Genomic DNA, 24,299 nt, shown 5'->3' with positions numbered 1-24,299 from the left:
ATATCAAAGTCTATATAAAATTTTTCAACCAAATGCAATGTGTGGAGTATACCCTATCAGATCAAAAAGCTACCAAAATAATAATTTCTACCTGAAGCTGAAAACCTATTAGAAACACAAAAAGCATAGAAGATTCCAAATCCGTTTAAACTGTAGAGATAGAGAACTAAAGTTAGCCCATAGAAACAAGTCTAAAAATCATTAATATTTCTTATTTACTTCAATGGACTTATTGATCACCTCTGAAGTTTAAATTCACATCACTTCTAGTTAGATCACTTAAAGAAGGATGCAGGAGCTAAATTTTACGACATACCAAAATAATGGTCCAAGAAGTCCTGGAATTTGAAAGTTCAGATACCAGTTACGCTAATGATCTATGTTATGATATTATCAGGAAAAGTTCTGCAAAACTATTTGCTGCCATTTTCTGACTGGCTGTGTTCAAGATTTGCATTGCTCTCATGAGTCTCAGAATGCTACAAAAATTTCTATAATCGAAACCAGTCATTTTTCCTTTTGTCATCTGGAAAAATCTAGGAACATAATTTCAGACATAAATTTTCACTACAAGGTCCAAAATATAACCATAGTTTAACTAACAGAAGGCTCTCTGCTTTTCCCATGAAAAGAGACAATAACAGGAACCTGACTGACAAAGGAGCTATCCATGCATGAAACAACTTTCAATATTTCTGCTAAAGCAAGTGACTGAACATCTTAATGAGGAGCTTAAATTCACCAGTGGATTGCAATTCATTTGACTTGAGCATTACATTCTTCTGACTATTGCTGTCTGAATAGTGCTGACATATGACACTAGAGAAACTTGAACATACAGAATTGTTCTTGGTAATGTGGCACTGCAATCTAACTTCTTAACTGATTGTCTTCCTTTTCCTCTCAAACTAGAGAAGGCTACAGTTATTTCTAAATACATATACACAGTTTTAATGCAAAATAAGTATCAATAAAAACATAACTGCATCAAGCTCTGGGATCCTCAGCACAGGGAAGACGTGGACCTGTTAGAGTGGGTCCAGAGGAGGCCACAAAGATGATCAGAGGGCTGGATCACCTCTCCTATGAAGACAGGCTGAGAGAGTTGGGGTTGTTTAGCCTGGAGAAGGCTCCAGAGAGACCTCATTGCAGCCTTCCAGTATAAGCCCTTAAAAGGGCTTATAAAATGGAGGAAGAGGGACTTTTTATACAGGCAGATAGTGACAGGACAAGGGGCAGTGGTTTTAAACTGAAGGGGTAATTTTACATTAGATAGTGGGAATAAATTCTTTACTCAGAGGGTGGTGATGCACTGGAAGAGGTTGCCTAGTTGAGGATGCCCCATCCCTGCGAGAGTTCAAGACCAGGTTGGATGGGCAGGCCCCTGAGCACCCTGACCTATGAGGGCCATCCCTGACCATGGCAGGAGGGTTGGAACTAGGTGATCGTTAAGGTTCCTTCCAACACAAACAATTCTATGACTCATTATTAAAGAGAACATTTTTCTTTTCTTCTTATTTTGTGGTTGACTCTAGGTTTATATTACACATTTCCTTTTAGAAAACCTAGTTATGCCACGTCCATGGGAAGCTTCAGGGTTATTAATAGGGTTGCATCAACAGCAGTGCAACAGTGGTGATGTAACTCCTAACACCATATGGTCCCCTTGGGTGGCCTTAGCACAGTGACCTTTTTTCCTATATGTTAGATAGAGTGAAGAGCCCATTTGCTGAAGCTAAGTCAGACTCCTCATACAGTGGAATAGCCTGGCAGCAGGTGGGTGGGCCAGCAGCCACTTCCAAGCAGCATGATTAAGATTTCCTGGCAACATGAGCAATAACTGGCAAAAGAGACAGAAGGGACCATCTATCTGCACATGCCAAGACTGGGTGATAAAGTTCACTGCTTTGGCCATAAGCCAAATGTGAATTATGACTCTTGCAAAAAAAAATGTTTAATGTCTGTGCTCCAAGTTAAAATTACTTCTTTCCCACTTTTTAGCCTTTCTTTTAGAGAAATACACTGGTTTTAAAACTACATTACTATAACAACTTTCTTTCTTGTTCCTTTCAATTTTTAAAAAGTTGTTACAGTTGCTAATATTCTCAGAAAGCATTAACTGCATAGGATTGCACACCCTTCCACATACCCATTACAATCAGCCAACAAAAGCTTTTGCTGGTGGTGAAATGCTTCTAAAACAAGATGGGTGCACAAACAGGAGCTGTTGGCTAAAATTACAGAAATTCTCTGCTTTGCTTGCCCAGTCCAGTAAAATCTATTTGAATCTTTTATCAATAATACTGTTTATATTTGGGCTTCTATTTGGCATCCAGAGTTCCTGGTGTTGCTCCAAGTGCAACAAATGACAAAAAAGAGATCTAGAAATATTGAATATGGGGAAACAAGGTGTTTATACACATAATGCTCTCTGGAATTAAAGCAGCATGTCCAATCTGAAAACCCAAATTTTGACAGAAACCTTTAAAGTTCTGCTGTTTTGAAATATTTGTTCCAAAAAGCATTTTCTAAATTTGTATATTGCTTACAGAGGGAGGAGATGAACCATGGAGGAGATGATGACAGAGCAGGTCCAAGGACAAAAATAAGAACATACACATATGTTTGATTTTGCTTTGTGTCTGGAGTTGACAAACTGCCCTAAAATTCTGCTACACTGGCATGTTCTCCCATATCTTAATGCTAACTTTGTAAACCATTATACAGAAACACCACTGGGAGGAAATTTTTCATTTTAAAATCTTGTCTACATTAGATTACTTCTGCTCTACTTTATGCATCTCAGGCTCAAAATAATCTGCAGTATTGGACTGAAGAATTTATTTACTCTTTCAAGCACCACTCTTCTCCTTTTCATCAGCAATGGGTCATAAGGGATGTTGGAGGACATAAATTAAAGTTTAACTCCATGTTTGCCAACCTGCATTTCCAAAAGTCATTCTAATTAGAGGTTCTGTCAAATTGAAATGGCAGTGGTGTGCATGTGTTCCTTAGTTGTACTAATAAAAACCAAAACCAAACAAAACCAATCAAAAAACCATATATATATATATATATATATAGATAACTATCAAAATACCTTCTGTTTTATTTACCAGGCAAATCACTCTATAATTAATATACTGTCCAGGTAATTGTCATGTCTTGAGACCAAAACTTGTCCAAAACTTATCTTTGACTGGAATTCTATGAGTTATAAAAACACAAATAATTAAATTTTATGGACTTTCTGTCAAAAAAAAAAAGATGTTAGGAACTTATATTTTTGATTAAAGAGGCTAGTATTTTGGTTTGTTATATTTCCATTTGATTTTTTTTTTCTGTTGTGGTGAAATAGTACTGCTAGTTTTCATATTTATGTCACTTGTACTTTTGACTTAGGATGATGGTACGAATGCCTTCCAGGTTTGCTTTTAAGGATCTGACACTGGGAAAAGAAGGGACATGGCAGAAATTCTGATTTTCTTTTTAAGGAAGAAATGTTTGGGCAATTTTTATTCACTACAAAAAAAATATTTTGAATGGTACTATCCAGGCAATGCTTTCACCAGAGAGCTTACAATCTTCCAAAAAAAATTTTAAGTTTAATTATTTGTAAGAATGCTGGATACTATTTAAAACCCTTATCATTTTTTTCAGAAAGACCTGAAAGCTACTGCATTTCTGAAACTGATTACTATTTACTGAAGCAGAACACTACTTTCAGTGCCTGAACTGTGAGGAAGAAATAACAATATGAATTAGCAGTGCTCTTAGGACATATGGAAATGGCTTAACCTCCAGTTTATTGTGCCAAATACATGTTCTGTAAACTATTCATCTTTCTTACTGGATTAAATTATGTAAAAATGCCCCAAAACATTTTACAGGTATTGAATCAAGTCCTTAGTATCTATTAGAACTCCTTTTTAATGTCTCGTCCTAGACTCCAGTCCCTATTAATGCTTCAATATCCCTCTTCTGTGATTCACTAGAGGCAGTACCTTTATGACCTTTCAAATATCTGAACAATTTCATAACTGATCCTGACTAAAATAGCTTGTCTATGACAACAAATAAATTACCACCTATACCACAGGGCTTAGCTAAACTACAAGGAAACCTGACAGCCCTAATTGCATTTAATGTGTTTATGCAAATGAGAGTAAACTGGATGAAGCATGACCCAGAGCAGAGGTTCACCCTCAAGAACAAGACTTTCAGAGACTATACTTGTGCAGGACTCTCCAAATCTGCTTTTCAAGTTAAGGACCAACTGCAACCAGGAGACAAATGGAGTTTTCTCTGACACTTGAAAATAACTCCAAAGCAGTTTTTGTATATTTTCAAGAAACAGAGCAAATGGAGGGAACTGTGACTAAATTATAGTTAATTCTCTGGCCTGGTTTTCTGTAAGTACAAAAATGAGCAGAGTGGACTGTAGAATTAGAGTCTAGACCTAAAAGAAAGAAAGAAGGAAACTCAGAATATTCAAATATAAAAAATTCAGCTACCAGCATAAAGCATTAGTGAATGGATCTCTGCAGAATTAGAAACTACATAGAAAGCCAGCTGGCACATCATTTGAAAATCTACTGTGCTCTCTATCCATCATACTTACCTTCTGCTTACCCAGGAATAGAAATTAGAGCTTGTTCTTTTAATTGGGGACAGTTTCTTTGTAGGAACATCATAAATCATTGTTTTCTTAGTAGATGACATCAAACAGTCATGAAAGCTGAGGTACTAACGAGGTGTTTTTATCAGAAATCCTTATCCATAGCTTACCCAATAAAGCTCTGAAAATGTTCCTACACTAAACATTTCAGTGTGCAGTGCTGGAGTTACTCTTCTGGTTTTCATTGACCACTACAAAGTAATTCAGCCATCTCTACTCCAACTGGGCAGTGAGTGCCTCATTATCCCCAGGCACCATGGCTGACTGCAGGGCTCTGCAATGGAACAGTGAGAGCAGCCGGGCCTTCAGCTGACCTGTACTTACTGCTCTCTGGGGCACACCAAGGTCGGCAGAGACAAAAGAAACCTGAAAGCATTCCTCTAGCCAATAAGGTAACAGCATTTCAAACACAGTGAAATACACAGAGAAGGTGTGCTAAACATGAGATTTTGCTTACTACACTTCAGCCTCCATTCTACACCAGGACAGCATGTCCCACAGAGCGTTGCGAGGTTTCCACATGTTTCTTAGTGCACAGATACCTTTAGGATTCACTTTTTCCGAAAACTTAAAGTGCCTTTCCTCTCTGCCAGAACTCTACCTCCATCCCAAGAGCAATTTCCACACTGTTTCCTGGAGAGAAGAGTTCAGCACGATCCTGATGCATGCCATTAAATAGCCTTAGTCTCTTTCCACATGCCCTGTGACCATAATGAGATCTTTTACTTTAATATGTTAATTTAAAGGAACTGTAACTTATGTAAGAAACATCAGGCAAGAAATGTGTCCCTCAGCACCTTCTGGCTTGGTAGTGTCAGCGTCACCCTAAAGAAAGCAATGGAGATTTGGAATTGGAGCAAACTTAGAGTCTTTGATCCAGCTCCCAGAGGAGACACTTGTGCTGCTTACTGTTTAATCTCCCTAAATCATAGCTCACAGGAAGTGGCAATGGGAAGGGCTGCTGAATACATTGTGTTCTATCTGGAATTTTAGGTAACAGAAATTATCACAACTACCACTGAGATTCTGGAATTTTAGTAAATTTTACTAAATTTACTAAGTAAATTAGTAAATTCATAGGATTTACACTTTGAATTTGGATTTCTCTTATGATCCCATGCCCCTTTCTATCTTTCTATTCTAGATTATGAAGATTGTGTATATTCATTAAAAATGTTCAATTTTACAAAACATTAAGTGCTAGTCAATTAATTCCATTGATGATAACTGCTTGGCCTTAAGATGTCTCTTGCTATTCATTTAAATGAAATGTTACTCCCCTGAATACCATCAAAGAGCTGATATTTATGGGCCTACCAAAAATATTTAAATTATTAGTTATTTTCAATCTATGAAGTATCAATGCTAGCTCTTAAACTGGCTTTAAAAAAAAATCACTTTGGATACTTTAAATATGATAATCCTGATGTGCAGAAGGGAACCAAATTCTCAGGCATCTGCTCAGGGACTGGGTACTCTGAGCTGAGAAGGATGTCTCACAACACAGGCATCAGAGCAGCATTTAGCACCCTGCAAACCCAGCACTTCATTGCTTCTGATCTCCCTTTTAGACATTCTGGACCAAGTCCAGAGCATTCCAAAAAAATGAATCTTGGGTCTTTAACAAGTTATTGAAGGATCTTTTACAGCTTGTCCGTAATCTACTTTAAGTCACAATTCAGCTACTGGCTACCTGTATTTCTGTTTTTCAAAGTAAACATAGCCACACAACTTAACTGTTGTAGTACAGAACACTCCAGATTCCTAGAATTTCCAGATGGAAGACTGCTTGTTTCAGATACCCCTTCATTTCATTAAAACGTTGTAGCTTTCCCCATGGACTTTCTGTGAGCTGATACCGCCTTGGTATTTCTACATTGATTGTATATTGCACACTCTGGGAGGGTGTGGGTAGTTGGAAAATGCAGTTAACCAATACTTTCCCTCTTGCTGTGCAGCAAGTTAGTCCCTCAATACACAACTGTGATCCTGAGTAAGCTTAATTGACTGTAATAAGGCAATCAAATGTGAATATTCTTTGCTCTTTGATTTCTAGAATGCTCTTTAACAGTGTAACCAAAATGAGACAAAAGACATTCTGCACCTGTGCAGCTCTGGGGAAAAGCAAGGCCTCAAATACTTGATTTTTTTTGAGCTTTGTACCTCACCTGTGTCCAGTGATGGCAGACATCTTAATGTAAAGGGAAGGACTGTAGTTCATGACACACTTGGTGACATTGACAACTTAAGAAGCCCTTGCTTCTGGCCACTGCTGCATGTACTTCATAAGGCTCTCCACTGTGCCAGTACAGTTCCCTGGAGTCATACAATAATTCTACAGTCTCTCTTGCCAATCAAGCTTGGAAACTGATCCAGTTGAAAAACAATCCTATTTTTTCTTGGTCATCCTACTTTTTATCTGGATAAGCTCCCTGATCTTGTTCACTCTGCAACTAAGTGACCAGTTGTGCTGGGACAATGGGACTACAGGAGGTCAGAAGTGAGTGGGTGGCAGCAAGATAGGGAAGAAGTCTGCTTAGAGTTGCTTGGGCAGCACTGAAGCCAAATGTCTAGTTAGGAGCTAAACACTGAGTCACATTTTTTTAAACTTTAAATTTTTATCCTCAGTTTAAAAAATAAATAAATCTGCTACCTTACCAAGGTTTCCATCATCCAATTAAGCCTCTATTAGCATTTTAAAGATCCTTTTCTCTCATCTATTTTGACTGATTGTCAAAAATCACTTTAGCAAAAGAAAGGGAAGTCAGAAAAACCCCTAATTTATCATTCCAGCTCATAAAGTATTGTAATTCATTTTTCTGGCTAGTGTAAATAAAATTTGTATTAGAAAGGTCCAGGGCAATACCCTTGAAAACACAATTGTTTTCTGCATCATCAGCAACCAATTATCCAGATGAAATGAAAATTTCATACTTTGGAGCTTTTTATGTACTTGCTCAAATTATAGCTTTCATTTTCCTCAGACCCTCCATACATATTTCAGCATAGTAACCATGGAAAAAGTACCAAAATTAGAGAGACAAAGTTTAATTTTGAATAATCCAATTCCTAATCTAATGCTTTTCCTATTACTAATTCTTGATTTAATAAGGCTATTTTGCCTACAAGAGAAATCCCTTTAATGATGGAATTCTGGTATAGTATTTTTGGGAGGTTTTTTTGCCTTTTTTTCCTCTTGATTCCCCAACACCACCCACTTATTTTTCATTCACACACAAGCACCCACCTGCTAATTGTGTGTGATCACTAAACACAGAAACATGTAGGCATGAGCATCCCTAATCAGACGTACACGGAAACAAAATCTCTATCCTTCAAGGACAGGGCAATTTCTGTCAGGCATTTTAAAGCCAAGGCAGGTCACTGAAGTTATTATTAGCACTAATTAGCACTCCCACAAGCTGTTGAATTCTTCACCTGCAGCCAAAGGGCACTCAATATGGTGCAGAATTTGCTAACATCTTTGGAGGAATCAGAGAACTCACACCTCTTTAGAAACACGGGACTGCTCTATTGCATGTGAATAGGCCTTAGATAAAATTGTATCTGATCCATGTACCAAATGATCTACAGAAGCAGAGATACGATGAAACTGTTCCAAAACAAAGGAATTCTACAAATGTCTAAACAGACTCTTTGTCAGAAAAGGAAGGCATCTGGTTTTACTTAATATAGTGGTGCTATATTTTACCTTTCTACCAGGTTACCAACAATTCATACCCCACCTCAGTTACAGTGATGTTCTTTTAAGTTAGTGTTTTATGTAGGACTTTGAAGACAAGTCTGTATGAAAACTGAATTTTTGCCCTCAAGCAGCCTCCCTCAAGAATTAGAGAGATCTGAAATGAATCACTGAGCTCCAAATATAACACTGGTTCTAATTGTGATAGTGGGTAAGAAGTGATGAAAGCCCAGCGAGCCATCACTTTTGTATGTTAGGCACATTTCTAACAGTGTCATAACAGGGAAGCCTGGCAATAGCTCTCATTAGTCAAAAGCACTGCTTCAGAGCAGTTGAAGGATTTATTTGAAAGAGGGGAGAAAGAAATGTGTTAAAATCAGATATTTTTGGTGTATGAGATAACAGACAGTATGACCTTTAGAGATAAATTTTCTACAAAGAAAAGCAAAATTGTAGCAGGAGTCAAAAGAATAACATATAATCCAAAATAAAACCAGCAAATATTTGTTATAGAACTTGCTATGTGGGAACATAAAGGATTCACCTCCAACACCAAGTTACTATCCTCTATGGCCAGAAGTTGGAAACAATTGGAAGCCTTAAAAAACAATACACAAGATGTGCCTCCAACTACCATTCCTTTCAAAGTGAAAAGCAGAGAGTGAGAAACACATAACAAACACTGCTTTAGAAAAAATCCAAGGCCCAGCTCAGTACAGATAGACAAGTGGCAGCTCTTCATTAGCTGGACATGCAACCCACCAGCTGAAAGCTGACAACCTCACCCAAACTGGGGCCTGACTGTGTCACTCTGAGCTGTGTTCAAGTTTGTGTCTGTCACAGAGGCTGCAGTTTCCCCACCAGCTCCACTTGGCAATGCACTTTCCCACTGTACACATCTTCATACAGCCAAGTGTCAGCTCACAGAGCTGGGAATAAGGCCCTAGGATATGCATCAGTCTGTCCCACGTGACACAACACATCAGCTTTGTGGCTGCAGTGGTCAGCCAGCCCCTTTCGATTTTATACCACCCTTAAAGTAGCACTCAATATTTTAACGAACAACTCCCCAACTCTGAAGCACCAGTAGCATCAAAGGTCACAATTTTAGCATGATCAGTATTATTACCTCTGCTTTAAATTAGACACCAAAAAACCTCTGAGCCTCTGGGTACTATGAGAGTATTCAGTGTGAGGACTGGAATCCTTCTTTTTAGCCTCCTGGCTCCATTCTTGAACCATTGCTTTGTCACACTGAAGGCAGCAATGTATTTCCTCTAAAACTAATATACAAATAGCATAAAAATTCTGGCCTGCATTCGCTCAGTGATAGTACATTATGAAGATGAATCAAGGTCGCTCCTTTTTTATTTGTGTATTCCACTTTTTGAAATGGAAGTGCCACAAACTGAGACATGACACTTGCTGACAACAGAGTCTCAGTCTTTTTTCACAGTTTTCAACAATGCACATTTGTAGCATTTTCATTATTTAGACACTTGATTTCCTGACTCCAGGGCACAGCTAACAAGGTGTATTTCTGGGAATGCATAAATGAAGTGATCTATTTATTTTAGTATCATGCCAGCAGCTGAAGGGTGAAATAATTGCCTGGAAGTGCATTGAGTTGTTTCATTCTGGTAAACTAATTAGGATAATGGGAATTCTGGAAGTAAATCTCTGGACATCTGACTAGAATCAAGCCTTTTAAACACTACGACAGAAATTAATGCCAAATGTATCAGGACCGCTTTCCCTCACAGAGACAAACCTCTCTACAGAAACAAGCATTACTAACTCATAATTAACTCTCAGAAAGGAAAAGAGAAGAATTTTCTAACTCATTGTGATAATTCTAACCCAGTTGGCTCATTGACAAATCATTTATAAGGTTACAAAGTTAAGTAAAAGTTGCCAGGCACTGATAGCATTACAGGGTCCTGGGATGCCTTGGATATACATGCAGAGATTCTCTTCACCAAATAAACAGGAGCTGGATACACTTAAAGAATGAGGGCAGTGCTTATTTTAGGAGACATTATATATGGTTTTCAGCTTGCTTCAACAAAAAAATTATGCAAAATTAGAGAACTGAAAACAAAAATCTCTCTTTTTGCTGTTGTGACATGAAGGATTGTGATTCTGGTATCTCAGGACTAGAAGGCATGTGTACCACCCTGCTCACTGAAGAACTTTCAAATGAAAATAACCAAATGTACAATGCGTATTTATGAGCAACCAAACTCAGCTGTGTATGAGCACTGGTAAGCGTTTCGCTCACAATTTCAGCTATTAAGGATTATTCACTTTAAATCACTTTCACTAAGTTAAGAGACCCATGTATTGCTGTTGTATCTTTGAACTTTTTCCATACCTTTTAGCATATATCAATTCAAATGTTTAAGGCGTTAAATATATTTTAGAACAACAGCTGTTATCTCAGAGGAGGAATTTGACCCTGTAAGAATCTGCTTTGGCACACTTTGGTGTTTGCCTGACATTTCCAGGCAGCCAGTACATCTCCTGGTGAACTGGGAGGGTCAGCATAGTAAAGGCTACAGGAAAAAACAGGGGATTATGAAGTACATAGAAAACAAACAATTAAAGAATTTCAGACTTTGCTTTTCACACTTAATCTCTAATTTCAAGATATATAACCAGCTTGTCTTCTTTATCACCTATGCAAAAGGGAGGAAAACAATGCTGAGGTAGCCATGTTTAAAATAATGCTTTTAAAATCTCTCTCCTATATCAGAAGAATACAATCTTAACTGCTCTTAGTGACATTTTCTGTTAGAAAAATTGGTTTTCCCTTTTCATCAGCATTGACACACATTGTAATCTACTGTGCATCAGTTACATATCAGCCACCACACAAAAGAAATTACACTGATCATTATCCACTCATCATGGAATAAGATGGTAAACAGGATTCTAAAGGGCAAGAATTGTTTGCAGTTTCCACTGTTACTAAACCCAAATGTTCCAATTCCTTACTTTTTGAACCAAAAATAGTATTTCTTTCTGATACTTTCAGTTTCTCTATTAGGAGTTATACAAAACCAAAATGCTTCATAAATTACAACAATCTTTTCTTAACAAGGTATCTTTCCACAGTCAGGAGAAAAGTGTTCAAGAGCAGCAGATAAAATTTTACATAAAAGCCTACATTCATCATCCTTATGTGACCACTCTGGTTTTCTGCATCTGCTCAAGCCCAGTGGTTTTTGGCAGTTTGCTCCATTCCATAAAAATCACATGTAATCTAAACTTCAGTCACTTCACCATTTCTATCAAGTTTGTTCCCAGGAAGGAAATAATCCCATCAGAGGAAGGTGACAAAAAGAGATTCGTTCAAGAGATTTAAATTAAATTTAGGTGTTTTGTAAAATACAGGCATTCCCCACAATCTCCAGTCCTGAATAGTAAGAAAGCAGAAAGACAATTCTTGAACATATTAGTACATGAAGATTAAGCTCCTGAAAACAAGCTATGCTCTTGACATCCCAACCAAGTTCTTAAATGATACAATTCCCTGAGAAGTTTCTTGCCTTGTGAAGTAGTCAGATAAAATATTCATGTTCTCAAATAGAACTGCAAATAAAGAATAACTAAAGGCAGGCTGTCAATGCTGCTTGCAATACGGTAGCAAAATATGAATGAAGGTAATAGAAAATGGCATGCCAACAAGGGAATTTGAAAGCAATGAAAGAGATTTATTTCCTTCTCTTTTTTTACTTCTTCACTGGGTTTAAAACTAATTTTTATTAAATATCTCACTTGAGACTGAAAATAAGTTCCCAAAATCTGATAAGCAAGAAAAAGGCCCCAATATTCAATTAATAAAAGAACATTTTCTTTCCGCTTTGGTGCACACTCCAATGCAGTATTGTGACCAAATATGAAAACAGAACAAAGAATTTCATATGTAATCCATGGTGTCCCTCAGCTTCCAAGAGAGTATGAATTTAAATACTAACAGAATATGGTGTATAAGAAAGACAGCAGAAGTTTGTTTTATTTAATCTATTTTTTCTTCTTTAAAATATTTTGTGTTTGTTCCAACTCCTATTTCTTCTTCACTAGTAGCTATTAATCCTGCTATAGATTATAATTATATCATTCATCACATTTAGATCATGTCACTGCAAGATGTCCTACAGTGCAATAAGAGCAGGTAGCAGTGAGACATTTGGTGTTAAACACCAAAATGAGCCCATAGAGGTCTCTGTGGGAGGGGAGTGGTGGGGATCACTCTGGACTGGCTCTACTCTCATTCTGGGGATGAGGATCCATGGGAAGCTGGAGCATATTAGCTACACACCAAAAGCACAGGCTTTGGTTGGATTACGCTGTAAGGAGCCTGCTTTGTGTGCCCAGATCACTCCCCAGTACAAACCAAAGCATGGTGAGATCAGGGGGTTGCTTTAAAAGTGCACTCCCGGCGAGTTCGCTCATCCTGGTGCTGAACGAAAACCTTTCGTAGCTGCATCTCACTTGTACTTCCATTTATGTCTCAGTTCTCCTCTCATGGCATAGACAAACTGTTTGCCCAGGCACCTTCTCTAATCATCTAATTGGATTGAGAACATAAGAATAAGGTTTATGTTTCCAATTATGAGGAATTAGTAAATCATGGGTCTTGGAATGGAAATTGAAATAATATGATTAAATTCAGATAATAATTTTATTTCCAGATATATTTTCACTCAAAAGCAACTTTAAAAGGTCTCATTACTAAGATGAATGGCTAACAGCCAGGCTGAGCAGGACTTCTATTTTTAAAAACCCGATATGTCAAATCTACATCATTTTGTTCTTTTTTTCAACGTTGTTTACAATATCTAAACAAATTTTACACTGTGTCTGAAACATAACAAGCAGCAAGTAATTGGATACAATACTTCACAGTTACATAGCACTGTGAGATTTTGTGAGAAATTATCATTAACAGAAAAACCTTTTTTTCTAAACCAATAATTTGTACAGTTTGTTTCCTTATTCTTCCCCATGGTGGTATGTCTGGAAAAATTTTTATAAAGAATCCCCTTCATCTCCTTGAAGGTAAAATTTTGTTTGAGGAAATGTAGCATTACCTCAGAAGCAGAGATCTCACAAAACTGAATGGTTTCACATTGACTCCATCTCTTTGCTCCTGCTTGTTCCCACAGTGTCCCTCCACCAGGCACGGCTCCCATTGCAGCTTGCATTGCAAAACCTTCCTGCTCTGAACCACAAACCAGCCAACAGATTCCTGTGAGCCACCCCCATTGATGGATGCACTTTACTTTCCAGGGAGGCTACTTATGACACTTCTGATTTAAAAAAAACCACCACCACCAAAAAACAACAACAACAAAAAGGAGATGGGAGGAGATAAAAGCTGCACATTAATAATGAGATCACTTGATTGCTGCTGGCAGACAGCTCTGTGTCTGCTTCCTGCCACACAGGCTCTCTCCTATCATTGCCTGTCATTGTGAGGCTGGAGAATACCTGGTGCCAGAGAAAGATTGAGACAAAATCTCCACAGTGGGGATTTAGGCTCCTTTAAAATAACTTTGAAACATGGCCATATCCCTAAAAATCTATCTTTGATTTATTTTATAATTAGCTCAATTCTTCCCAAATCTATTTATAAATTCCTTCATCTTATGCACACTGAGTATCTTGCTAACAACATTTTATTTTTAGAAGATTCCTTTGCCTGACAATTTTGCAGACTCTACTCAACCAGTCTCCTGATAAATTCAAATTAAAAACTTGATAATTAAATACGGAGAAGTATTTCATTCTGTCATAATGGTTGCCTGTCTGAAGCATCAGAAGCTGTTATAAAGAGACTGGTTTGCCTCCATAGCAAAAAAAAAAAACCAAAAAAAAAACCAACCAAGCCTGTCTGAGTTCAAGAAGCATTTGGACAATGCTCTCAGGCACATGGATCCTTGGACTCAATGATCCTGATGGGTCCCTTCCAACTCAGCATATTCTGTGATTCTATGAAGCTTGTCTGCTTTAATTAATCTGTTGCAAGATAGCTTTTAGAGGAAGGCCCAGCCACCTAGGCAAATTACAGGCATCCTCCATAAGGTTTGGAGTTTGAAGAGATGTTTATTCTCCCATTTTTCACTACCATTGACTCAGATTCCAGCTCTCTTGCTTCTTTGGCCAAGGTGTTGTTTTCCCCTCCACCACCGGGACTATGGGCCTCAGCTAACAGTTCCTGTGCTGTGTGTCAAACTGCCCCGTGTACTAACATGTTTTGTTCACAATTTTTAGAATTTGCAGTTAGATTAAAAGACAAACAGAACAATACAAATAGAGAATCCTCCAAACAAACTCCTTATTTGTTGAGCAATAGTTTTATCAGAGATCCCTTAAGTCGCTTAAAGCTTGTCTCTGTCTCCAGACTTCATGTTTCTTTCTCCATAAGATAGTCTGCTTTTCTTTTCAATACAGTCTGCACAATCCTACTGAAAGTTAACTTCATATTCAAACTGGCAAAAGGTCAGGTATTGTGTCCTCTCTGAATACTGCTTTTATCTGGTAGGTCTATGAGTCAGCAACTTCTTTCTTAAATACTCACTTCTAGCATCACATGCACAACCACTACAGCCTCTTGTTCAAACAAAGATGTTCAGAGAACATGCCCTGGGCACATCTAGTCCCAAACTAATACAGCAGCAGCAGGATTTAAACTCATAAAGGCTCTTATGAATATCTCAAAGCTACACTGCCTTTTAACTTCTGCCTCCAGACAGAGTTATCTTTCCAAGCTGCACAGAGCAAAGCACAGCACCAGTTAAGTCACAAGCCTTGTAGGAGTGGGAAGAAAGGAGGAGGCCCAGGACTGCTGCTGTATTGGAATCTGTATGTTTGCACACCTACACCACATCCATTGTATATGCAAAGTGTGCTGGATTGTCCGGGCATGTTCTCTGCACGCTGGCCAAAGTCTCTGTTTGCTGACACATCCTGCAGAGCCAAGGACAGGATGAAGAAGGCTGACACAACTGTAATCTGTTGCCTGGGAGGTTTAGGGCGCTTCAGTGCCAGGGAGCAGCTCTCTACCCTAGGCTGAAATGCTACAGTAAACTTTGTATGTTTTACTGCCAAACTACATCCAACAGAACAGAGCAGCTATCTGACTGAAGGAATAAAGGAATTAGAAGCTCCTTTGGGCTGTGGCTGCTGCTGCCCCACACCTAGCCCTAGGCCATCTCTGCCCTTTGGGATGATTTTGCACTGCAGACACACCATGGAACATGCCTTGTGTCCACAGGAATATATGATCCAAACAGAACTATAGCAAGATTATGACTCAAACAGTTTTTAGGTTTTATTAATAACCTGTTGGAGAAACAGAATGAGGAATCTACGAAGACTTTTCATAGTTTTCCCCATTCAACTTCCATTCCAAACACAGCAGGGACTGGCCTGGGGACTCTTCTTTATTATAGTAGATAATAATACGCATTTAAAAGATGATGAACGAACTACGTACCTGTTTCCACCTGGACTTCAGGATAGCAGAAATATAAATGGGTGATCAGAGCTTCTGACCTCATACAAGGATTGTTTCTTTCAGCTTTATGTCAGGGAGAAAAGAGATAAGTGAATGTGGACTAGAAGTTCATTTTCTCATGGCATGTTTATAGTCCTTCTATTCTCCACTTCTCCTCTAAAAATAAGGAATAATTTAATTCTATCTAGAATTTGAAGGGAAATATTTAAATTACATGTCTTTTCTCTTCCACATATAATTCAGGTATATATTTCAGATAAATAACATTTTATTATCTAAATTTGCCAAGACAAGCTGAGCTCAGAGACCTCTATTGGGAATAAGCGAATTACTCTGCATATGTGAAGGAAACAGAGACCATTCTGCAAATCACTGAATAGTCTCTAACAGATAAAGAACAATTAAAACTAAATGTAAAAGTCATGAATTTTTGACAAATTTATTATTAGTTACTTCATTTCCACTTGATTCTAGTTGGAACTGCAAACATACTGAAGCACCATGAGAAATACTGCCCTGACCTTGTGATCTCTCTTGTGATTTCTGGGATGCTTCCAGCATGTTCTGAAGTTCAGTCTGATGTACCAGGAAATACGCATAAAATTATTTTGATGTGAAAATTACAGGTCAGTTAAGTGTGTAAGCCTAGCAAAGTTCAGCTGACAGGAGTGGCTGAGGATCTCCTAGGACGGTTTTGTAAAATGAACCACTATGACAGAGGTTGTACAAACAATTGCAAACCTTTTATTTTAGCCAATCATTCTACTTGTCCTGAAGAGTTCTGTTCAGATAGGGTGGCAGCTACAAAATGCATATGGAGCAGAGCCTGTCCCCAAAAATAAGCTTATACCTGTGTAAGAGTATTAGGTTTGTTAATAAAAGCCAAAAAAAATCCCTACTTCCATTCCCAAAAAGCCCTTGTCCAGGATTAGGGAAATTGTAAAGCTGCTGATAAAAGAAGCAATAAAGCTGAAAGACTAAGAACTATGCTTAGGACAAAATGAACATCCATTTTAAGGAATAATTCTCCCTGTATTTCAACAAATGTAACCCAAAAGTGGCTACAATACAGGGCACTACCTGTACAGCACCACAAAAATTAGAGTAAGTGCTGCATAAAGTTAAAATTAAGAATACTTAGAATATCAGCACTGTCATTACATAGAAGCATAATTACAGCTAATTACCTTAAAGGTTAGGAAAGGACCTGTGCAAAATAAAGGAAGCTCTTTCTTCTGTTAATGGAAGGTTTGGCTAATAGATTTGTCAGGTCCAGGTAGAAGAACACGTATTTCTCTTTTAAAAAGTAACATGCCCTTTATGTGAATCTATAGCAGAAAATTATGGGAGTTATTAAAATCACTGTAGAGGGGTAATAGATGGTTCTAATTCAAAATGAACTGAGTAAAGTGTGACTTTTGCTGCTTGCAATGGCAGTTGTTTAGTCTAGGCAGTCTCCCATAAATCTGAACAAAACCCATGACTCTGCTGCAAAACAAAATGAATAAGAAAGGCAACAAATAGCTTCACTTTCATTTCTAACAACCAAGCCAGCCCCCACGAAAAACTTGTGATGTATCTCCAGCTGATAGATACAGGGCCTGGGAAGCAATAATGTACACCAGCTATCAACACAGCTGCATATGGATTACCTATTATCAGACATACACTTAAAAAAACTCCAAAAAACCCAAAAAAACCCACAAGAGAATCCAACCACAAAAAAAACCCCAAACCCCCAAACCAACCTCACAAACAGCAAAGTCTGAAACGTCAATTCAATCACTGAATGCATTCACAGCAATGTACCATCAGCAATATTAGACATGATGCCTGGAAAGTGCAGAACAGAGGTAGTTATCCATTGCTGCCAACGACAGTAGCCAAATAGTGCCCTACGTTGAATTTGATCATAAATTCTCACTTTCTCTGCATTATCCAGATTGCACCAGGAACACTCAAAATAGGCAGGACAACAATCATAGCACTGAACTAAAATTGGGTTGGAGTGTGCAAGGGGGGTTGTGGGGGGGGGATGTTTTAGGGTTTTTTTCTTTAAAGTTCTCTGACTTTATTTTCATCAATTAGCTCAGTATAAGCTGGGGGTTCCTTTCTATAATTAAATTATCATAAAACATCTTCTGCCGCTTTCCACTGGCTTGTCACACACTTGATGGTTGATCGAAGTTATTTATTTTTCTTTCTTTCTTTAGGTTAAGGTAAAGTCACTTTAATTATTAAGGCTCTACGGAATAAATAATTATAGAAATAACTAATTTAGTACGCCCCTAACAGTTTGGCAGAAATACAGTAGCATTTTCATTCACAGGAAAATAAACATAATTTCTCAATTGCTATTGAGAAATATTTACATAAAATTCATAGAAAATCAATAATTCTACAAATCTAATAATTCAAATATTCTATCAATTTGTTTACCATAGCTATAGCTATCAGAAACTCTATCAGGACAAAGTTGGGGATTTTTTAATTTCTAAACCAGAGGTTGGAAAAAAGAGAAGACAGCAGCAACCTTCCCAAGCTAGGTCTCATGTCTGCTGTGTCACATGGCCAAACTCACATGCTCATTCAGTACAAAAAGACTCACTAACCAAGATTTCCCCCAGTATCCTCCAAATCTATTGCCCAGTAGTTTCAGTCTAGTAAGATCTATTTCTTTGATTAATTAGGTTCAAATATATCCTTTTTTTTTCTGCCAGAAATAAATTTTTCAAGTGTCTGGTCAAGCAGTAAAAAAATTATTGCTTGCAACATTCTTTCCTTTTTTTTTTTTTAACATTTTATTGATATTGAACAACAGATTTTCTTAAATTAAACATACTGTGTTAGCTTTTAAAGAGAACAAAATAACACCCATAACTGCCTGGCTAAAAATCATTCTGTGTTCATTTCTTCTCTCATTACAGAATAGAAAGAAAATAGTTACAGTTATTACAACTGAGATGCATGATGTGCACCTTAGAGAGGAAAATCTCAGCAGCACAGACAAGAGTCTGACGTGCTGTGCCAGGAAATGTGGACGCACAGACCTTTGCCTCTCTGTTATCATTAATTCCCACATTGTCCCAGGTATCAGTATGGATGCACTTTATTCCTCTCCTCGTGGCCATATGAAGAGCACAAGAACAGTGAATGAGTGACAGAGAATATTTCTGCTATCATTATTCCCTGTCAGTAAAGGGCACAAAGCAGTTGTTGCACATTTCCTTAACTAAAAGCTGTGTGTCCAACTGTCCATGCTGGTTTCATTACACTAATGAGCCTTTGATAAGCCCAAGAAAACCATTGCCCTGTGTGGGGTTCATTCAGGAGGATTCATTGGTCTACCAGCAGCCGTGAGGAAATTTGGGGTTCATTAGTATGCTGGTGATGCTCAACTTACTTCCTATTTTTTACCAGAAATGTCATTCTTCAGCCAAGATGCAGACATGAACGAGAACAAACTTGGCTGGAGCTGACTCTGCAGTGGACAAAGGCAGTGCTGGCAGCTGGCACTGAACCATTCACATTATTCCAGCCTAAAAAGCAGTATCCACTCCGAGATCACTGTTTTTATCACTGACCAAGTTAGCAGAGGTGATGATGAATTTGGCTTGGTTTGGTTTTTCAGTGTCAAGTCATGAGGACATTCAGGGAGACTGAAGAGTCTCCAGCTATAGAAAACTTGCTCTGGTGACAGGATGAATGTCCCATGTGCAGCATCACACACAGCTTCTTTCTTGGGAAAACACACGTCAATGTGCTATGTTTGGTTGCTTTGCTATATGACAAGGAAGATCTGAATTGCCTATCTGGGCATGTGGATTTGCTCAGTCCATACAAAACAGCACAATGCAATAACAGGCTATATTTTCTAAAGCAAATATTAAACACAATGTGTTTTTTAAAAATTAGGATCTGATATGAATGTTTACTGGATATTATCACAGCTTTGAAGGGATGGACCAGAAGGAAAAGGAAATTATGCAATGGACTGGAGAGTGGAGACACGGAAAACAAAATGTTCTGGCAGTGTGTAATATGTTATCACCTTCTGTGACTTAGCCACATAAACTATGACTATTATAGCTTTGTTTTTTTGTAAAAACTTAGCTCTGAGAATTCTAGGTTGAACTCAAATGTAGTGCCAAATAACAAGGCTGATAAATTCACCTACTTGGTGCTCCAGGCATGACATGCAGAGGGAAATAATTCTGTTTATCTGTGTAACCTTCTGACTGTACTCCCAGGCTGGTCACTAGAGATGAACCAAATGATGGCTTAGAGATGAAAGAAAGCCTTGGGGATAGTTATAGGGCTTTCTGTTGTTTAAAAAAAGTGAACAATTAGAAATTATTTCTGGCCACAGAAATTTGAAAAATTGATACTACTGCTTGCTAGAAGACGACAATAAAATGCATGGGTTCTGTCTATTTATAGCTAATTTCTGTATATTTATACTACAGTGAAAAAAATTATAATGTCCACAGTAGAACTGAGTGAGCATTACATACAAACCAATATACCTGATCTCCATTTTGAAAGTGTAAGGAATGAAGAATAAATACCAGTAAGGCAGTTTTCCAGAGGTTAGCAAATGATTGCATGCATGTGTCTCAGGCCATGAACAAACATCCTTTTTCAGTCAAGGATCACTGCCTGTAGCACTCCACCCACTTTTATCACTTCCTGACAGCTACCACTTTTATCCAATTCCTGTAGTAGATCAGTTCACATGAACATGCCCGAATTTCTTCCAAGCAATATAAATTAGACCAGTGTAAACAGTTAAAACAGGTGATATGAGGTAACCTAGCCGATTTTCCTTGCAGCAAATGGGCAACACTGGAGCACTGGCAACAGAACAGTAAGGGTGGTAATTTCTGGCAGGTGGGAGGTGGCAAAAAGCTGGAGGTGGTAACTTCTTTGCTGGTACAGACAGATGCAGAAAAGGATGCCAGTCCACTGCTGTACCATGATTTGAATACACTCTAAAGCACATTTAGGTTCTTATATACAAAGGAAACTCTGCATCCAAAAAGTTTTGTTTCTCTTGTTAAAAAAGTTTTTTTTTAAAGGGAAAAAAAAGATGCTTTCAAACCTCAAAGTGAATTGAAAAGAAAGAAGCCCTCTGGAAGAACCTTTAACTACTGTTTTACACAAGATTCCCCCCCATCTTGTGTCTTTAATTCTTTGCATATGAATAGCAGTTCCACTTTCTTTGTCCTATAAAATATGACAGATTCTAGATAAAACATGCCAACCAAAGTCAGAAGCATGAGCTATGGTGTTATGTGCACCACCTATGCACAATATGGTAAAGCAGCTTTTGACAAACTCGAGTAGTTAAGAGAACAATGCAGAAAGGTAATCTCCATGGTTGTGCACTCAGGTTTCCAGCCCCCCAGTAATTGCTGTATCCCCCCATTCCCAGAGAGCTGGAGTTACAATGCTTTGATCTGCAGTGGCACCCAGCTGTTGCTGCACCCTGTGGAGTGTCCCTGCCCAGAGAATTACAGGAACAAACCCACAGTTCAGCCTTGTCCTTTTCTACTGTGGGCCCTAATGCAGCTATTTGACACCTTTATGTGTCACACCCAAACTTTGCACAGAAGGGCTGGAAAAATCTGCCACTGACATTGCCCTGGTGCTTTTTGTAGGTTTACCATGTTCAGCAAGGGCAGCTGTTCACCAAGCAGCAAAACTGGCTATCTGGCTGTTCCGCTGAGCCACTGATGGCTCTTCTGGGCTTGTGCATGTGAGGTGGCCATTTCTGGACCGATAACAAACTTCTCCTTTCTCCCACGCTGCATTCACAAGGCTTTTTGGCTGTGCTGTGCTCTCAAGCACTACAGAGGAACATCTCATTAGGTTTTCTCAGCCACTTCTATGAAGTTTCACATTGTTGCCCAAATACAATTGGTCTGTAACTATTTGGAGAATTTTTAACTTCTGAGGCTACATACTCTGTGCTAGGCAAATGAATACAGGGACTATAAAATCAGCCTTCCAGGTACTTTCATAGATACCTTTTCTTATGCTAATAGAAAAATAAGAAAAGATTTAAGTGGGCTGTGTTATTTTTCACAGAACAATCTTGAGTAAATTAAAATGTAAATTTTTCTACAATCACTACCTTTGGGTGACAAACCTGTTGCTTAAGTCTTTAGATGCACCCTGCTTCCATTTGATTTTCATATTCAGAGATTTCGGAAGAATTTGCCTGATCAGTTCTGTGATCTCTTTTCTTATTCCTTACGCTGACTTATGCAGTTTCTGCAGGAGTCTTTTTAGCTTGCTAAGTGTTCCAGTTTGGGCAAATTTAGAAATATATCCTCTGAGAGAAGGCACAACCACCCCTCCCCCACCAGGTTCGGGAAAAAATAAATTTTCCTCGAAGGAAAGTCAAGAAGATAAAACTATTTATTTAACAAACACATGGGAAGGAAAATAATGTTAGATGGTAAAATCTTTCGCGGTAGAGGAAAAAACCTGGGAAGGGTTTCGAGTCCTCCCTTTGGCCTCCTCGGAGCTGGGGCTTGGGCCGGGGCCAGGCCCTCTGTGCCCGGTGGAAAGTCCTCCCGATGTGCTCTGATGTTACAGCAATCAAGCAGTCCAGTAGAAAAGGGGAAAAATCCGGAATTCCAGAGAAGGAAGTCCAAAGTCCAACTCTCAGTCTCTCTCCGGAGAACAAGAAGAAAAAAAACTGGCCAAAAACTGACTGGAAAAAAACAAGCCGGGTGCTTCCTCCCTCCCCTGCCCCAGCTAGGGAAAAAAAAGGCCTGCTATCTTTTTGTAACCTTGAACGAGCTGCAAACTGCTTTGAGAAAGTTTTGCTCAGTTTTTTCCTTCCCCCTTTCAGGCTCAGTTTAGAGGCATAGAAAGGCACAAAAATTAATTTCTGGGCATAGGCAGCGATATGGGATACACATCATAAGGTCACCCCAAGACACTAAGCCAACAGCAAACTAACCCAGTAGAAAGAAAAATTCATTTTCACATGTTGGCTGAGTGAACTGAAACAAATGAGTGCAAGAATCATGGCTGAACTGCTCAGGTATGGGGAATTGGGTCCTCTGAATTTTCTGTTACCACCTCCATGGATGTACAACTCCTGGGACCAGGCCTTGGCCCTGCCTTGGGAGCTGGGGCTCCTCCCTCACCAGCAAAATCTTCATGAGTCTAATGTACCTACAGAGCAAAGCCTGACAGTGCACGGCCTGGCAAGGCTTGGTGTTACAACACCCTACAAGAGGCAGCACAGCATCCCTGCACAGCAAACCTCAGCAGGGATCCTCATCCCCTGGAAAGCTTCAGCGCCCACAGCACCCAGCACCTTGAGAAACAATAATGTCTGATTCTGAATGCCTCCACTCTCAGTCATGTATGCCTGCTCCCATTGGGGTTTGGTACATCCAGTCTTGCATCGTTTTTTAAATTAGCTCAAATATGCCAGCTAGAACACATATGATTATCTTAAAGATGTAAGATTATACACTTAAAGAGTTAAGACTATAAACTTGATTTAGAGGGACAGATAATTAAAGACCCCAGAAATTAAGCTTAAGGACATGAAAAGGACACAAGCCAAATTCATAAAAAATTCTGCTAAATCGATTCAGTTCTCAGGGGAACAAAAACCTGATCCCATAATCTTGGATGGTTGGTAGCATTTGCCACAATGGGGCTCCTATCCTGAACAGGCCTCTACGTACAGCTACAATGCAAATAACAACTCTCAGTTACTAGATTTAGGGAAATTACTCCGCTGTGCTAATATGTACAGTACATGCATTATTTACATGAGTCCAAAAAGTCTTGTTAAATTAATATCTTAAACCACAAGTAGAATATAGATAGGCTCAATCTAAAAATGAGCATTTAGGAAGAACAAGACAGCATAAACAAATCCATTTCTTTTTCACATTGCTCACAATATTCTAAATTAATCTCTTCAAAGGGAAATTTGCAGGTTTTCTGTTACCTTTGCTGTTGTGAGATCAACTCTGAACATCATCCCTTGCAGCACCTGGCACCTGAATTCTTGACTTTGCTTGTGTTTTCCAGACTGTCAGATTTCATATATTGTCTCGGTTTTGAAAGACAGGTGTCTGCTAAGGAAGGCAGAGGCCCCCCTTGAAGTGGCAGATATAACCCCTTTTCCCTCCAAGTTATTATATTTTGAAATCAAGGGCCTTTAGGCAAAGATGTGGGAAATAGGAATAACAGTTCTTTACTATATATATATATATGTATGTATATAACCAGTCAAACAGAACAACAACAACTCTGGCAGTAACAGCAAACACAAACCCAGTCCCAGCCTTCTCGGCTGTCGGGCCCTTTCCCCTCGGGTGCAGTTCCGCTCGCAGCCGGCAGGGGCGCTGGCGGCT

The 24,299-nt window shown here is 38.6% G+C and overlaps 1 protein-coding gene across 4 annotated transcripts in view; it reads left to right on the top strand.

The window, feature by feature from the left end:
- LIPC (lipase C, hepatic type) overlaps nucleotides 1–24,299 on the top strand; it is a 53,574-nt gene that overhangs the window by 3,412 nt on the left and 25,863 nt on the right. For 2 of the 4 annotated variants that reach the window (XM_017737838.1, XM_017737850.1), the window contains exon 2: nucleotides 18,834–18,996. The exons of 1 other annotated variant lie outside the window; for it this stretch is intronic. In XM_017737838.1, the coding sequence (XP_017593327.1) occupies nucleotides 18,834–18,996 (163 nt within the window). Of the gene's footprint in view, nucleotides 1–10,513; nucleotides 10,646–18,833; nucleotides 18,997–24,299 lie in introns of all 4 variants that reach the window. One more of the 4 variants, XM_017737856.1, reaches the window with a different exon arrangement.

This window comes from Corvus brachyrhynchos, unplaced genomic scaffold (assembly GCF_000691975.1).
Source record: "Corvus brachyrhynchos isolate BGI_N302 unplaced genomic scaffold, ASM69197v1 scaffold200, whole genome shotgun sequence".
Classification (NCBI taxonomy): Eukaryota; Metazoa; Chordata; class Aves; order Passeriformes; family Corvidae; genus Corvus; species Corvus brachyrhynchos.
Note: the sequence above shows the minus strand (reverse complement) of the source record. Positions and strands in the feature narration are given on the sequence as shown.